Here is a 15,491-nt window from a genome sequence, read left to right as displayed (position 1 = left end):
AAAGCGTCCTAGGATCCGAGATAATTACTTGGTTAGGCAGCAGAGAAGTGCTTGAGAGCAATCCTGGGTGTATTATGAATCAAAATTTTGTTGTTCCGAATCGCATTCCTGATGCGTGGCGGCGTGGTTGGGAGCCAAGCCAGTGAGCCCAGGCGGTACAAGCAACGGGCAGGCAGCATGCGTCTCGAGACGGGTGGCCGTGTCGACGGAGGAAAAGAAATGTTCGTTGAGATGGTTGCCTGTGGTGTTGTGAACCTTGCCCAGGTGGAATTCCGGCTGTTCCGCGCCTGCTCCAGTTGAAAGACGCTAAGCCCGTTTAAGCCGAGCTTTCTTACTAATGCCGACACCACTCATGTCAGCCATCATGCCCCCCAGGGCTGTTCGCGTGCGATTGCCTAGCGGAGTCACGACTGATTCCGCTATCATGAAATCTGCTCTATTACTGATCTCGCAGAGCATCTTGCAGCCCCATCTTGATCTGTCTCGCTCTCCAGATGACCCGCGAACCGGCGCCCTGGAGCTCCGCCGAAGACGCCCTTCCAGGACCCCGCGCTGCAGCCGCCACGCCTCAATCTCCCTCCCGTTGCAGCACAGCTCGCTCTACTGTGCACCGTACGAACTGCAGCTCCGCTCCAAGCGCCCGCAATTCGCGCAGTTGCATTTGTCACGCCTTGAGGCAATCGTGACGCTATCGTTTCTGCAGCCCATCGAGCCCCGCAGTTTGCACGAGCGCCCGCACTGCGCCAGCTATGCCGACAACTTCGAGACAAGCGGAGCGGGAGCCTGGCTGGCTCCTGTTGGCCACAGCACGTCTTGCCCTTGCATAGCTCCCTTGCGATCGACCCTGTCAGCCTTTGTTCGCCGCCAGCTCCGCTGCTCGCCGAAAGCGGTCCCGAGGTCCCGCTACACCAGCCCTCACCCAACGTCATCGTTCAAGCCGTCATGGGCAGTGAGTTCGGCTATTCCCTTCTCAGCCATTCGCCCTATGCGGGCGCCGAGCGGCGGTGCTCTCGGGTGTGGGGTTGATGAGGAATCACCCTGCAATTGCTGCAAGAAATAAGCACTTCCGTCGTACCATACCTAACCGTGACTATTTTATGTCGCTTGATTTGCCCTTCTGGACTTGACCTTATTTACCTTCTCCGCACTAACGCCTTCGTGCCTGGTCACTGACGGCCGCCCACGGAGCTATCCGTCATCAAACTCGCTGGTTCCACTTCGTTACCTACTCCACCTCACAAGCGCATAGTGGCCATCGTTCTCGTCTAGTCGCCTATATAGCCTGCATATTCAGTGCGGCACGAGATGGCCATCTTCTGGGCTCGTTCAGGACCCGCGACCGCCTCCACTCTCGAACTCGATCCGGCGCCTTACAAGATCATGGCTTCTACCGGAGCTACCAAGATCTTCGATATCAGGGTCGGCCCCGCCGAGTACGATATCTTGCAGGATATCAAGAAGGGCCTCAGGCCCGAGGACCGCGGCGAAAAGACTCTTCCCACGCTTCTGCTTTACGATGAAGCTGGACTGCGGCTCTTTGAGAAGATTACGTACCTGGAGCAATACTACCTCACCAATGCCGAGATTGAAGTGCTGGAGACCTGTGCGGATAAGATAGCGGAAAGAGTTCGACCCGGATCTGTCGTCGTGGAACTGGGTAGCGGGTAGGAGCCCGCCCGGATCATACAGAATCGCACCGCCCCCGTCGATACTGATCATAGCTCCAGCAACTTGCGCAAAGTCAACATTCTCCTGCAGGCAATTGAACGCCTTGGCAAGGATGTCGAATACTATGCTGTGGATCTGTCTCTGCCTGAGCTGAAACGAACTTTTGCTGAGATCCCAACCGGTACGTCGACCAACTTCCTTTTCTTTGTGGGCGGATTTCGTCTTGATTGCGACGGCCATCGTGCTTTTTGCCTCTTGCAAGATATTGGCGCTAGTGAAGGCGCTATTATCGACAGTCCTAATGCTAAATACTTTACAGAAGGATACAAGCATGTGAAGTGCTTTGGCCTCTACGGAACCTACGATCATGCCCTGGAATGGCTGAAGTCTTCCCAGATCAGCACCAGGCCCAAGACGATCCTTTGGCTGGGGTCAAGCTTGGGGAACTTCAAGCGCCACGAAGTCCCGCCTTTCCTGGCTGGGTTCTGCGATGCCGTCCAGCCTGGGGATACCATGTTGATCGGTATCGACTCTTGCAAGGACCCCGATCGGGTGTTCCATGCCTACAACGACAGGGAAAACGTCACTCATGAGTTCACCTTGAATGGCCTCAAGCACGCCAACAGAATCATTGGTAAGACTGTGTTTAAGCCCAACGAATGGGAAGCTATCGGCGAGTATGATGAGATGGCCGGACGTCATCACGCCTTTGTCTCCCCCAAGAAAGACGTCGAGATCGACAGCATCCCGATCGCAGAGGGCGAGCGGATCCGGATCGAAGAGAGCTACAAATACTCGCGCGAGGAGATTCAGCATCTCTGGCAGGAAGCTGGGTTGATGGAGAACTCAGTTTGGAGCAACTCCAAGGGTGACTATGGTACGCATTCTCTTCCTTCTCACTTTCTTGATTTTCTGATGTCAATTTCTAATTCTCTGCAGGCCTTCACCTGGTCTCCAAGCCCATATTCTTCTTTCCGTCCAAACCGGAGAACTACGCTTCACAGCCTGCCCCATCCATCTCTGAATGGGGCCAGCTCTGGGCCTCCTGGGACGCCGTCACTCGCAAGATGATTCCAGAGGAAGAGCTGCTGTCTGAGCCCATCAAATTGCGGCACGCGTGCATCTTCTATCTCGGCCATATCCCGACGTTCCTCGATATCCACATTACTCGTGCCACTGGCGACTCTGCAACCGAACCAGCTTACTTCCGGCAGATCTTCGAGCGTGGCATTGACCCAGATGTGGAGAACCCTGAACTTTGCCATGACCATAGCGAGATTCCCGATGCTTGGCCGCCGCTAGATACCATCTTGGAGTTCCAACGCGCAGTTCGGGAGAAGGTCAAGAGTCTTTATACTTCTGGTGCGGTCGAGACCGGTCGCCGCATTTCCCGCGCCTTGTGGCTCGCATTCGAACACGAGGCCATGCATTTGGAGACTCTCCTGTACATGCTGATCCAAAGCGAGAAGATCCTCCCTCCTCCCGGTACTGTCACACCGGATTTCGAGGCGCTTGCTCGCGAGTCAGAGCTCATGGCAGTCGAAAACGAATGGTTCACTGTTCCAGAGTCCAATCTCCACATTGGATTGGAAGATCCAGAGAGTGAGGATGGAGAGACTCGATACTTTGGCTGGGACAACGAAAAGCCGGCCCGCTCTTCGCATGTCAAGGCCTTCCGCGCAAAGGCTCGCCCCATTACCAATGGCGAGTATGCAGAATACCTCGCAACAACCGGGAAAACTTCCATTCCTGCGTCTTGGTGCGAAGCGCCCTATTCCACCATGAAGGAGTGGGGCATTGGGAAGAGGGATAGCGTCATGAACGGCCATGTTAATGGGTCCGCCCGTGTTGGTCAAAACATCACTGAAGGGAAGTATGTTCGAACTGTATACGGTGCAGTGCCCCTCCGCTATGCTTGGAATTGGCCCGTTGTAGCCTCTTATGATGAGCTAGCTGGCTGCGCTCGCTGGATGGGAGGCCGGATCCCGACTATGGAAGAGGCCCGTAGCATCTACAGCTACGTCGAGCATAACAAAGCACAAGACTTCGCGAAGGCGCTCGGAAATAGGATCCCGGCCGTGAATGGGTAAGTCTGGTCACCTAGATGCAGCCGGACATTGACTGATTGATTAGCCACCTCATCAACAATGGCGTGGACGAGTCGCCACCATCCCACGCTTTCTTGAACGGCAACTCCGGTGCAGTCGCTGGTCCCAGCCCGCGCGACCTCTTTCTCGACTTGGAAGGAGCGAACGTGGCATTCCAACATTGGCACCCGGTCTCGGTCGCAGAAAAGGGTGGAAAGCTCTGCGGACAGTCTGACCTGGGTGGCGTTTGGGAGTGGACCAGCACTGTACTGGAGAAGCACGAAGGATTTGAAGCCATGAAGTCGTACCCGGGCTACACGGGTATGTCACGCTTCCTCGGTGGAGAGGCGCAGGAGCTAACATTTGCTAGCCGACTTCTTCGATGGAAAACACAATGTAACGCTGGGCGGTTCTTGGGCCACGCATCCACGCATCGCGGGACGGAACACATTGTAAGTGCTCAAGGCAGGGCGGAATGGGACGTTTGTACTGACATGCGACGTACAGCGTCAATTGGTATCAACGCAGCTATCCCTACGTGTGGGCTTCTGCTCGACTCGTCCAAGACGCGTAGGCGCATGCATCACCCTTTCGAATCGACCGCTCGCTACAGGTTGCCATTTACTGAATGCGTCCTCGCGACTCAGTCGGCTTTTCATCGTCGTCTAAAAACTGAACTGTCCCTTCTGTTGCTCGCGTCAGAATTTTTGCGCACCCAGCTCCCCGACACTCGTTGGACACGGTAAAATTGAAATACACGCAGGAATAAAATTGGTTGCTTGGAGAAGTATCAGTCGTTACAGAGTCCCGGAGTACTTCAACTAGCTCTCAATGAAACTCATTGGTTGAGTGTTTTGTTTCTAGATCACGTGGACCATTTTACGCAGTCCACGGGTTCCGCAGGCACTCTAAGCCCAGATGTCTTCGTGGTCGCTCTTTCTACAATGCTCGGCGCTCCTTCCTTTCGCTACCCTTGGCACGCTTGCCCCGAGTCCAAACGCCTGCACGCGAGCAATGGGTGAAAGGTGAAACGAAAGCAACATGCGCGCAAAGAAGAGAAGAAATAATGGTCCCTGTACAGCACGCCAGAAGTTTTCACGCGCAGCAGGCACAACCCTTCACCCTCGCTCCTGCCCACGTCATTAAGTTACCGCCTCGCGAGCACAGAACTAGATACACCAGCACCTCAACCCAAGTGCACAACTTCTGCTCCTTCAGCATCACAACACACTCGCTTTTCTATAATTCTCACGTCATTCATTATGGGCCACGGTATTTTATTCCGCTGGGAAGATTCGCCAGCTTTGAGTAAGTAGATCCCCCGATGGAGGTGGCGAGCAGAGGATGGGTAGGCGGGACTGCCGCCTGCCTACTTCCACACCTAGCGACAGCATTGGCTAATTTTTAGAACACCACTGCGGCTTCTGCGACCGCCCATTATCTCACCCTGGCGCCAGGTCGTCCTGCTTTGGCATCCACGCGGAGCCATGCCATCGTTTCCATCAGGCCATGTTCATGCGCAATCGCGCCCACATGTGTGCCATGTGCCTCGGCGCCGACGAAGCTCACCACAAACGCCACGTCGACATCGCTGAGCGACTCCGCGCCATCTACGAGAGTTGTGGCGAGGAGTGGCCGATTATCCCGACGGCGGAGCCCGAGAGAGGCCGGCCGAGAACACGAGAGTCAGAAGACGCCGAGGACGAGGACGAGGACGAGCGCAGCTCCATTTCGGGTGGCGCAGCCGCTAAGCGGAAGGAGAGAAAGGAACAGAAGAGGTTGATCAGGGCAGCGAGTAGGCCTAGAGTCATCACACAGGACGAGATCAAATACATCGATTCCGTCCTCCACCCGGCGTCTGCTGCCGACGGTGACGCCGAAGGCCCCTCCAACCCCGATGAAGTCGACGAGATCGAGAAGAACCTCCGCTACAATGCCCAGGTCTACAACACAGGCTCCCGCCGCGTGCTCAAAGAGTTTGCCCGCATCCCGGATGCAGACGTCAACTTTGAAGGCGAAATGGAGCGCATTTTCGAGGCGCTACGTATCACGGAGCTGCTGAAGCGCAACGCCAGGAACCGGGGGCTCCAGGGTAGGGACCTGAAGAACTTTGAGGGCCTGGTGGCCGAATTCAAGGAGCGCGTCGTCGAAGACCAGGTTCTAGTAAAGAAAGACGAGCTGGAAGTCAGGATGCGGAGGGCGGCCTATCTGCGATACACGAATCGGGCGAGTTTCGACATCGTGGAAGAGAGATACACGGACAAGGACTGGAAGACGGGGGCGAAGATTGTGCAAACCGAATCTCGGACCGAGTCTTCTGGTAGCGCGTCCCCATTCGAGTGCGAGGTCGCGAACGAGAGAGAGAACGTGATAGCCTCACCGCTACCAGCAACTCCTGCTGCGCCGGATCTAAGGCACCTCTGGAAAGGACACAAGAGGATCGCGAGCGACGGCGAGCTCGAAGATGTCGTGACCGTCAGTCACAGTCCGTCCCGCATTCCAAGGAAGCCGACGGGTGTCATGAAGAGGCAGCCCGCCCAGCTCAGGCTCATTATCAATGAGAAATCCAGCTCGAAGAGTATAGGCTCTCCCGTTCTTTCAAGACGGCACCCTAGGCTTCCCGTCAGATCTCCAGATAGGTCCAGGCCTCTTCTCAGCCATGGCATGCGCCACCCGTCACCCGGGAGAAACATGTACGAGCACCTCATTTCGGATAATGATGGCTGGGACTATGAGGGAAAAGACCCGAATCTTGCCGTTCGTTCTCCAATCGCTGAAGAGAGGCCGGACACTCAACCCTTGCCACCCGCTGCGAGCGTCTGGGCGAAGAGGCCCAAGTTGCTCGCGAGTGAGACTGTGAAAGACAGAAAGGTCACTCCAGAGCCTGCTGACACTGGTCACCCTCCTGTCTCTCAGAAGAAGGCCAAGAAGAAGGAGCGTGAGGTGAAGCGCAAGGCTAAGCGGTCTGCTGAGAAGGGGCCTGTAGCCGCAGGCGAGCTGGAGGCTGAGGATGGGACTCTTACATTCGAAGTCGAAACTGCCAAGGGACGAGTGGCTATTGAACCAATTAGGATTACACAGTCCAGCAGCACGCTCGAGCTAGAGAGTCATGCTGAAGAAGAGGAACTCCTAATCCAGGACAATTACGCAAAAGTCGAGGTTGCTAAAGAGGCTAAGGCTTCCGCCGCAGCAGATACATCCCGGTCACCGACTGCATCATCCCCTAGGATAGCTACGACTCCTCACCTAACGACTTCCGACTCTCTCCCGCCGTTCCCAGTTATATCGTACAGCCGCCACGCCGACTGGAAGAAATACACCCGCTTCCTTCGCGTGGATGCGCTGTCCTCGCCGGCCTATACTGCGCAGATATCCTGCTCGGGTGATGCTTCCTGCATCTTCGAGGTCACCTCCACCCCCGACTGTCCCTTCCATCCTCCACGCTGCAGCTGCTGCGACCCCTTTCTCGACCAGTGCTACCTTGTCTACCCGTGCCCAGAAGCCTACACCTGTGGCCCATTCAACCGCATCCGCGCACAGAAGCTTCTCGATATGTATGAGACACACCCCCAGACAAAGGGTAGACTCATGCTCATCGACGATGACATGGCCAGCTGGTTCCTTATCGAACCGAGCCAGCGGCGCATTGACCGTAAGAACGCGCCACCCGCGGGCACCCCCGAGCGTCTCGTGACCGAATATTTCGACTACTACTTCCAGGGTTACGAGAAGGGACCATTGATGCAGCAGGAGACGCAGTTCGAGGAGCTGTGGAATCGGAATGTGCGGCTTCGACAATCGCTCTCGAGCACGGAGCTTGGGCAGCTCGCTCTTGAATTTGAAGCAGGTACCGGGCCCCGTATGTGCTACTGCTATGCTGTCCTGCCCGAGGACTTGGACTCGAAGGACATTGTCGAGTGCAGCTACGTCGGCTGTCCGAAGAAATACTTCCACCGCGCTTGCGTCACGGGCTTGGGCGCCGACAAGGTTACGCGCTGGTATTGCACTATCTGCGAGCCCCTGATTGGCGATATCGCGGCGAATCTGATCGAGGACCTGGATATGATGGCGCTGGCTAGGAATCCGTCCAAGGGTGTTGAGATAGCGAGGAAGTGCTCCGATTGCGGGGGTCCGATGGGTAATGGCATGGATTGAGCTGGGATGCTGCAGTGTGTTTACCTGTCGCCGGGTTTGGGTTTGGGCGGCGAGCATGTTGCGCTATAGTATCTAGCTATTAGTGCGGCGCTTGATCTTCTTAGGGGCATAGATGTAGAGCCGCCCCGCAACATGTGTTCTATGCACATCCTTGCTCATATTCTTCGTAGCAAAGTTCACAAAAAACAAGCGATACATACATAGACAAGACTGTCTCATATCAATTCAATGAAAGAAAACTCGCTAAAACCGTCCCCCTCAGCCCAACTATCCCTTCACCTCGAAAGAAAATCAAGTCAAGTCAAGCTCTCCTCTCCCATACTTAGCCAAGCAAACGCAGTGAACGACAGCTAGCTATCCAGCTAGCTCCCCACTCACAGCGCTCCGACCCCCGGACCACCTTACCCTCCCCACATCTATCTACGCACCAACATCTCCACCCTCCAAATCCCAAATCCCACTTCTCTTCTCCAGATATCCACATATCCAGATACCCCAGATACCCCCGACATCCCAGTCCGTCAGTCAGTCCATCCGTCCAGCTAGCCAGAAAGGAAATCTTCTCCCCCTCTCCGGCATATCGAGACGAAACAAAATTCTATTCTTCTACTTATGCTTGACGAAGGGCTGGATGGTTGGAGTGCGGAAACGCTTAATGACGAGGGTATTGTTTCTCCCGGTGGATTGTAGTGACGGTTTGGTTCGGTTTGGGTTTGAGGCGGTTTGGTTCGGTGCGGTTTGGGTTGGTTTGGTTTGGGTTTGGCGGGTTGTGGTGTCGAGCACACGCACGCGCACGTGCGGTCGGGTGGGTTGGAATTGGAATTGGAATTGTAGTTGTAATGGTCGGGTTTGGCTGGTTGGCCACACGGTGCGGTGCGGTGCGGAGTGGAGTGGAGTGGAGAATGTGGGGATTGCTCTCGGGGATTATTTTCAGGGCTTGGATTTAGATTTGGCGCTCCCAGCTCCCAACGGAACGGAACGGAACGGGAGGGTGTCTGGGTACCTAGGTACTGCGTGAGTGTGTGTACGCTGGGGGTGGGTATAAGGCGGCTGAGCGTGTGGTGTGGTGTGGTACGCTGGGAGGAAGGTCTGCAAATCCCCCTAGCGTAGACCGGACGCGCTGCGCACACCACACCATACGCTCACCTAAAAAATGTCCGCCACAGCAGCACGGCCCCCGCCCACGTGCGCTACTGCGGCGTCGTCTTCCTCCGCGCACGCGCGCTACGCTTGAACCGCTCCAGCTCCAATGCCAGTGCCAGTTGCAATTGCAAGGGCCTGCCCAGCCCGGTGGTCTGCGGGCCCGATGGGGCGGAGTACATTCCGAAGCCGTTTGGTGACGATGAGGTCACGCTTGTAGAAGGCGTTTAGACCGTGTGGCTGGAGCGCGAAGGACTCTGTGGATTTGCTGCGGGGGGGTGGAGTTGGATTTTGCACGGAGGGCGCGTAGGCGGAGGAGGTGGGAAGGTGGGTTGAGGGTGCCGGGGCTGGGGATGGGGATGGGGATGGCAGGGGGTGTAATGTGATGTGATGTTGTTAGTTAGTAGGCGTTAGTTGGGGTGAGTAGAGTGGAGTAGAGTGGAGTAGAGTGGAGCGTTGAGCGAGGATAAATACAAATCCATGATTTATCTGAGCATGCTACATGACATTCATTTCCTTCTCCGCCGTACCTCCAATCCGCAGTCCAGTCATCTCTTCTAGCTCCCCAATTGAAAAGACGCGCCAACGGGCACCTCGCTCGCGGCTGGAAAGCGGGCGCGTTGTCTGGCGGGTCGACGTCGCTGATCGCGGGTTCTTTGGCCCGATGGTGATGGATTCGCGACGGCGGATTACTAGGGAAAGTTAACCCATTGCATTTATGAATGAACGCTGCGGCTGGAGAGGAGATTACCTTTCACTAGGTTGTTGGAAGGGGTCGCGATTTCCAGCTGCGACGGCTCCCACTGCGACGAGAGAAGATCATGCCGTAGCGTTTGCGGCTGTTCCAGTCCCTACGAGTTGGACGATGACACAGTATAATGTCTATAGTGGGGATTTCGTCGTCGTCAGAGGAGGATGAGTCGGAGCTGGAAACACTGCAGATAGAAGACTCGTCACGTACGCCACGCCACCCAAGAGCTATACCTGTCGGAGCCGAAGTATGGACCTCTATCTCAGGCAGCGCATAACGCGCCGGCCGCGCAGTGCCGACTCTGAACATAGCATCCCCCCGCCTAATAGCATCCCTCTCAAAGCCGCGCGCAACACGCAGGACGTCCTCGATGATCCTATTCGAGAAATTGCCGCTCCTCAAGCTGGTCTCCAGATCGCGGATATCGCGAGCCAAGCGGCCGACGAACCAGACTAGGAACTTCTCCGCTGGACTGCCAGTACTGAGTTGGTTTCCGAGATGGACGAACGCCGCTCCGAGGGCACCGTCGGCGGGATAGCACGCGGTGTCGGCGCGGCGCGCTTGCTTGTAGTGCTCGGTCATTTTGGCGACGAGGGCGTTTTGGAGGGTGGGGAGATTCAGTTTGCCTGCGAGCGCCCATGTTCGGGTGAAGAGAAGAAGGCCGTCGTTGCTGGGTTGGAAGGGGTCGAGGTTGGTGTCGCCGTCGAGGTGGCGTAGAACGGCGCGCAGAGCATCGGGGTGCGTGGTTGGCAACGAAGAGCCAGAAGCAAGGTTCTTGAAGAAAGGGCAGTTGATGCGAGCGCGGGGGCTGATCTGGAGCTGCTGGGCTGGCTCGCCAGTACGGCGGCCGACGAGGACGGAGATGGGTCCCGGGTAAGCCATTGGAGTCTGCTGTTGGTAGGATGTCACCCGGGGGAAGAAGGCGTTATTATGCTCTTCAATGGGCCTGTTTATTGTTTTGATTAACAGAATTGTTTCGGCAAACAGAGATTAGGGCTCAAAGGAGTGTCTTTTTGTAAATGTTGTATACCGCTCCTGAAGATTCGCTACCCCAATATTTCATTGTTTCATTTGAGTTGTTGGTGAGAATACAACATAATCGTACATTCATTTGGGCGTTTGCTGGAGCACGTAGCACTCGAGCCGGCCACCGGATTTCGCGCTCTAAGACTGGTTCTGCAAGCGGCGCTTCCAGAATCGTACCAGGGGTTTCCAGATCCTATTCTTCCCGTCGAAATATGAGTACACGATTCCCATCGAAGCCCCAGCAAGATGCGCCTGGAAAGTGTTAGCAAGAAGTTGCACAAGAGGTATGCATTACTCACAGCATGGCCGAAGTTCACGAATGAGTACCCGCGAACCATGCCAACAAAATCAAAGAGCATGATTGCAGGCAGGAAGTACTGCGCATCCATGTAATATGGCACAAACAGGATGCCAACTCCAGCGTCCGGATACTGCATGCAGAAAGCGGCAAAGACGCCAAAGAGCGCCCCGCTGGCGCCTCCGGACGGAATGAAGATCGCGGGGATGCCTGCTCTGGCGCGCGCGAACATGGTGGTGAGATGCTGCGCGTAACCGGATATGAGGCCGGCAGAGAGGTAGAAAGAGAGCGTGTGGTACGGGTCGCCCTCGAAAAGTCGCGAGTATCCCGTCGAAGGCAGGAAGTTGTGGCATGCCCACATGTTGAAAAGAAGATGCATCGGTCCGGAATGCACCCAGGTGGAAGTGAAAAGCTGGAAATTTGCATTGGCCGCCGGCGTATGCCAAAGCATATGCCAGTATCTGGGCGCCACGAAGCTCGTGAGATGAACAGCGCCGTTTGCCGCTATTATGCCCCAGCTCAGCTTCGATATTGGCGTGAGCTCATCCCACGCTCGCGTCGCCACTTCGGTTGGTGTTGGTGGGGCTCGCCTCTGGATCTGCCATTGCGGAAACGCATTCTCGATGGCTTTCGGTTTGAGTTCTTCTCTAGCTTCCATGTAGGCCAGGAAAATGAATATTCCAGATGAAACCGAGATGGCATAGACGGCAGGACGCAGGTACCGGACCTTCACCTTAGGGAATTGGCCCGGTATCTTTTCTTCGGCAACATCCTGTTTCTCCTGACGCACAGGCGCGCGCTGTCCTTGTGGGAATGGTCGTGATTGTGGTCGCGAAGATGGCGCATTCGGCGGATTTTTTGTGTGCTTGCCGCGGGTCTGAGACTGGGCGCGGAAGGGCCTTGTGGATAGCCGGAGGGTAGAACTACCAGCGCATCGGACTCCGGATGAGAGCGGTCTCACCCATACTGACGGGTTTCGTAGCAAGGTCATGGAGAAGGCAAGTCAGGCGGTATGGGTTAGTGTTGATTGATGGTGGAGTCGCGAATCCTAAGTCGTGGGATGGCGCGCCAACTTCGGCTAGGCCACATTAGGACTAGCGCTTTTCTCCCCGACCTGTGCGCCTTTCTGCCACAGTCTGTGCTCTTCTCTCCGCTTCTCTTCCCCCTTCCATCATCGAAATCATCAGTTCCGCATAATTCATCTCTGTGTTCCCGTTACTATATACGACTTTGTTTTGCTTTTTATAAATCCGTCGTTGATACTTCCATAGTCGCGACGGTTGCGGAGCCACCTCCCGCAAGGGCTGCGGTCCAATCTTGGAACAGTGCCAGACCGCAATTAGCTACATCATAGGTGCCGCAGCAGCTCAAAGTCCTTCTGTGGCATTTTGGCTGTTTTCTAATGAGACGACAGGGGTCAGAGGTCCTTGAGCTATACTAGTGGTTACGAGATCGAATCAGGTGCTCCTACCGCTATTATCGGCACCAGGAATTCTCTGAGAAGCCGTGGAAGATGGAAGGCGACAGGTTTTACCGAGTCCGTCAAGGCAAGGGGTTTGCGTACCCAGCCTGTGACCGAGTCGTTCGAGCGCTGTGAACAGAACAGAAGCCCTTCACAATGAGCTACCTTCCATTGTGTGCCTAAGGCCAACGCGGGTCACTTTCACGACGAGCAACCATGATCCTTCACAATGGTCGCTCACGCCGGCCTATCTTCTTCATCTCCTTAAAAAAAGCGCCCCCTCTCCAACATGAAAATCTTATTCCATCATTCTTGGAAGACACACAACCACTCAAGATGTTCGAGTTTCTCCGCGACGCTTTCAGCGCGTCCCCAGATTCTGAAACCCTCTCACTCTCGTCGAAGTACGTATCTGAGCCCTTTGAGTATGAAAAATGGCTAAATAAAGCCAGTACCATTGAGGGCGGCGTGGATGTCACTGTCGGTCGAACAGGCTGTGCGCAGCTTATCCACCTCCCACCTGTGGTTCGGAGAGCTTGCCCTTTCCTGCGCGAGATAGATCATGGATCGGCAATCCCAGATGTGGATCCTGTGCTCTTCCAAATCGTGGTGGACTATCTGGATAGCCGGACTTTGCTGGACAAGATGAACCCTGCATCAACATGCGTGCTTGGAAAACTCGCAGACGGCAGCAAGATGACGCTCGAGTTTGCAAAGGCGTGGCATCTAGGGCACGCGCTCGGACTACCCGAGCTGCAGAACAAGCTCGTGGATGTCTTCCGCGAGGCCTACGTGCAACTCCAGCACGACCGTATCCAACTTGTTCCTGACGCGGCGCCATTCACGCTGCTTCGAGATTATATCGGATACCACACCCCAGCAGAGAAGTTCCTCGTAGACTTCTATGCCGGCCTGTACCGATATGATAAAGCCTTCTCGATGGAGAAACTGCGGGGTGTGCCGAAGGATATCGCCGACTACATCATGAACCGATGGAGTCTACTGGCTGATCTTGGCAACCCGGCCGATCGCATCATCAACAATGATCCGAATTTTAAAGTGAGGATGGCCGAACATCCTGAGCTTCGTGCGAAGCTTCGCATCGTCCCGCCGCCATCCTGGCCTCCCCTCACGCCCCCGACGACGCCAAAGCAAGCATCAGCGGTCCTAGCAAAATCCCCCTCGACACACCAACTCCGTGTTCGTATTGCTATCCCGGGAGTTGAAAGCGTGACTGGCGAGCCTGAAGTCCTCGTCGAGCCCGATCTGGTCCCCTCACTCGCCACATCTTTAGGGGCTAAGCCTCCTCAGAACTCTCGTCGGGCTCGTCGCCCGTCTATTTTGAGTCGAACATCGTGGATGTCCGGTAGTCCGGCCGAATAGTGCAAGGCTACTCATACAGAGGGCAACCTGCACGTTGAGAGCGCCATCCTCGGCCTTCTTTCGTGGACTTGTATAGCCTCATTCTTTTCTTTCCGTTAGGACAAGAACTAATTCAAACGTAGAAAGTGGCTCTGTATAGCAAGTCCAAGGCCTAGAAACCTTTTTTTTGTTTTTCATGAGTCAACTTCTCTTTCTCTGGTAGATGTTGCAAACTTTTGGTAGAAGTCCTCAATGTAAATTTTCAAATATCACCTTTATTAAAAACGTGATTCACAGGTAATTCACACTGGCGGAGGTGCGCTAAGTCCCTAGTCTTACCTTGCCACATCCTCCCCCCAGACACTCAAAAGATCAAGCTGCTTCAGACCTCCACGAAGATTCGCATCAAGTTCGTCACTGCCGGTATCAACCCCCAAGTGAGGTCGACATATTTGACATTCCCCGGGCAATACGCGCCCTCTGTGGAGTTCAGAAACGCTGCCCAAATGAGAAAGCTACAAGTGTACGTAAGAGGAATCATAAACCTGACAATCCACTTCAAGCTGTCGATATCCTGCGCTTCCGCCTTCCCTTTCGTCTCGACTACCCGCTTCAGGACCCACAGAGCCCACAGGATCTCGAATGCCGTCGACAGCAACATGACGATGCTCGCGACGCATGTTATGATGTACCATGTGTTCGTTCCGGTTTGCGGTGAAGTCGCTGCATTCGCGTGCGTAAGAGCCTGCCGCGCAAGCCGTCCAACGAAAACACAGCCGAGACCGCAGATAAACACTTCCACGACGACGTTATCGAGCGCCCCGTTCATGTATCCCCAGCTCCTCTTGATATTTAGCATGTTCCCTATGAACCAGCTGACCCGCGGTCGGATCGCCCAGATCTGGATGAGCTGCCACAGATCGGCTTTGTACCCGCTCCGGCGGATCAGAAGCGAAGTAATGATGATCCCGAGGATTTGCATGATGACGCTGATGGCTGCGGACCAGAACTTCCACGGTCGGAGGCCTGGCTTCAGCCAGAATTTGATGCGGCGTTTGACGTGGTACGAGCCGAGGAGGAGGAAGGTGCCGATGCTGATGGCATTGTATATGGCGAAGTGTGTGAGGACGGAGGCGGCGTTCGGGCAGTGTGTGTTTCCCGAACTGACCTGAAAACCTGAAGGAATCCAGGCAGGAATGGTAGCGTTTGTCGCCGCCACGGTCTTGTTGGACATGGTTGGTCTAAGTCAACCTGAGTACATTTCTCGCCTTTTTTGGGTACTTTGACTTACGCTGCGTGGGAAATACAAGAAACTGCTAACGTTGCAAAGTCTTCGGGTCTCGGAACGAAATGGCACGAAGAGGCTCTGAAGCCCAGCTCTCAAGTTGCGACTCTGGTATGTCGTATAAAGCTCTTATCGTCATCATACTTCTGCCTCCTTTACTAGGCACTCTAAACTACGCTTTCGCCATGGCTGAAAGGGACACGTCTGGACTCCTGGATCATCTGATTTGAGCCTCTCGGTGTGCCTCATTATTCGTG

General features: G+C 55.1%; 6 protein-coding genes across 6 annotated transcripts; 3 read left to right on the top strand and 3 right to left on the bottom strand.

Moving 5' to 3' along the window:
- Positions 1-1,380: 1,380 nt before the first annotated feature.
- Positions 1,381-4,329, top strand: BU26DRAFT_441546 (uncharacterized protein; the record flags this gene model as incomplete). The annotated part of the gene is made up of 7 exons (XM_033824461.1): positions 1,381-1,664; positions 1,728-1,849; positions 1,988-2,545; positions 2,608-3,754; positions 3,802-4,076; positions 4,126-4,207; positions 4,263-4,329. 7 exons carry the CDS (start codon positions 1,381-1,383, stop codon positions 4,327-4,329), a joined length of 2,535 nt encoding a protein of 844 aa, XP_033675956.1.
- Positions 4,330-4,575: 246 nt separating this feature from the next.
- On the top strand, positions 4,576-8,226 carry BU26DRAFT_586531 (uncharacterized protein). Its single transcript, XM_033834661.1, has 2 exons — positions 4,576-5,063; positions 5,164-8,226. Exons 1-2 carry the CDS (start codon positions 5,018-5,020, stop codon positions 7,908-7,910), a joined length of 2,793 nt encoding a protein of 930 aa, XP_033675955.1. The 5' UTR covers positions 4,576-5,017; the 3' UTR covers positions 7,911-8,226.
- Positions 8,227-9,531: 1,305 nt separating this feature from the next.
- On the bottom strand, positions 9,532-10,824 carry BU26DRAFT_184738 (uncharacterized protein). Its single transcript, XM_033820439.1, has 2 exons — positions 9,802-10,824; positions 9,532-9,742 (listed from the first exon to the last, which is right to left on the bottom strand). Exon 1 carries the CDS (start codon positions 10,681-10,683, stop codon positions 9,808-9,810), a length of 876 nt encoding a protein of 291 aa, XP_033675954.1. The 5' UTR covers positions 10,684-10,824; the 3' UTR covers positions 9,532-9,742; positions 9,802-9,807.
- BU26DRAFT_611160 (uncharacterized protein) lies at positions 10,531-12,140 on the bottom strand. The gene is made up of 2 exons (XM_033836052.1): positions 11,127-12,140; positions 10,531-11,079 (listed from the first exon to the last, which is right to left on the bottom strand). The coding sequence occupies exons 1-2, from the start codon at positions 12,114-12,116 to the stop codon at positions 10,966-10,968; spliced, it is 1,104 nt and encodes a 367-aa protein (XP_033675953.1). The 5' UTR covers positions 12,117-12,140; the 3' UTR covers positions 10,531-10,965.
- Positions 12,141-12,923: 783 nt separating this feature from the next.
- BU26DRAFT_511762 (uncharacterized protein) lies at positions 12,924-13,970 on the top strand (the record flags this gene model as incomplete). Its single annotated transcript, XM_033827329.1, has 2 exons — positions 12,924-12,991; positions 13,040-13,970. 2 exons carry the CDS (start codon positions 12,924-12,926, stop codon positions 13,968-13,970), a joined length of 999 nt encoding a protein of 332 aa, XP_033675952.1.
- A 361-nt stretch (positions 13,971-14,331) lies between these two features.
- On the bottom strand, positions 14,332-15,183 carry BU26DRAFT_586528 (uncharacterized protein; the record flags this gene model as incomplete). The annotated part of the gene is made up of 1 exon (XM_033834660.1): positions 14,332-15,183. The coding sequence occupies one exon, from the start codon at positions 15,181-15,183 to the stop codon at positions 14,332-14,334; it is 852 nt and encodes a 283-aa protein (XP_033675951.1).
- Positions 15,184-15,491: the final 308 nt, after the last annotated feature.

This window comes from Trematosphaeria pertusa (assembly GCF_010094035.1).
Source record: "Trematosphaeria pertusa strain CBS 122368 unplaced genomic scaffold BU26scaffold_26, whole genome shotgun sequence".
NCBI lineage: Eukaryota > Fungi > Ascomycota > Dothideomycetes > Pleosporales > Trematosphaeriaceae > Trematosphaeria > Trematosphaeria pertusa.
The sequence above is the reverse complement of the archived record's forward strand: the minus strand, read 5'-3'. Positions and strand labels throughout refer to the sequence as shown.

Bases quoted from the DNA above. Each gene is read 5' to 3' on its own strand.
- BU26DRAFT_586531 (XM_033834661.1), top strand. From the start codon at position 5,018: ATGGGCCACGGTATTTTATTCCGCTGGGAAGATTCGCCAGCTTTGA. The intron at 5,064-5,163 runs GTAAGTAGATCC...GCTAATTTTTAG, and splicing joins GGAAGATTCGCCAGCTTTGA to AACACCACTGCGGCTTCTGC.
- BU26DRAFT_184738 (XM_033820439.1), bottom strand. From the start codon at position 10,683: ATGGCTTACCCGGGACCCATCTCCGTCCTCGTCGGCCGCCGTACTGGC.
- BU26DRAFT_611160 (XM_033836052.1), bottom strand. From the start codon at position 12,116: ATGACCTTGCTACGAAACCCGTCAGTATGGGTGAGACCGCTCTCATCC. The intron at 11,080-11,126 runs GTGAGTAATGCA...AACACTTTCCAG, and splicing joins TCGTGAACTTCGGCCATGCT to GCGCATCTTGCTGGGGCTTC.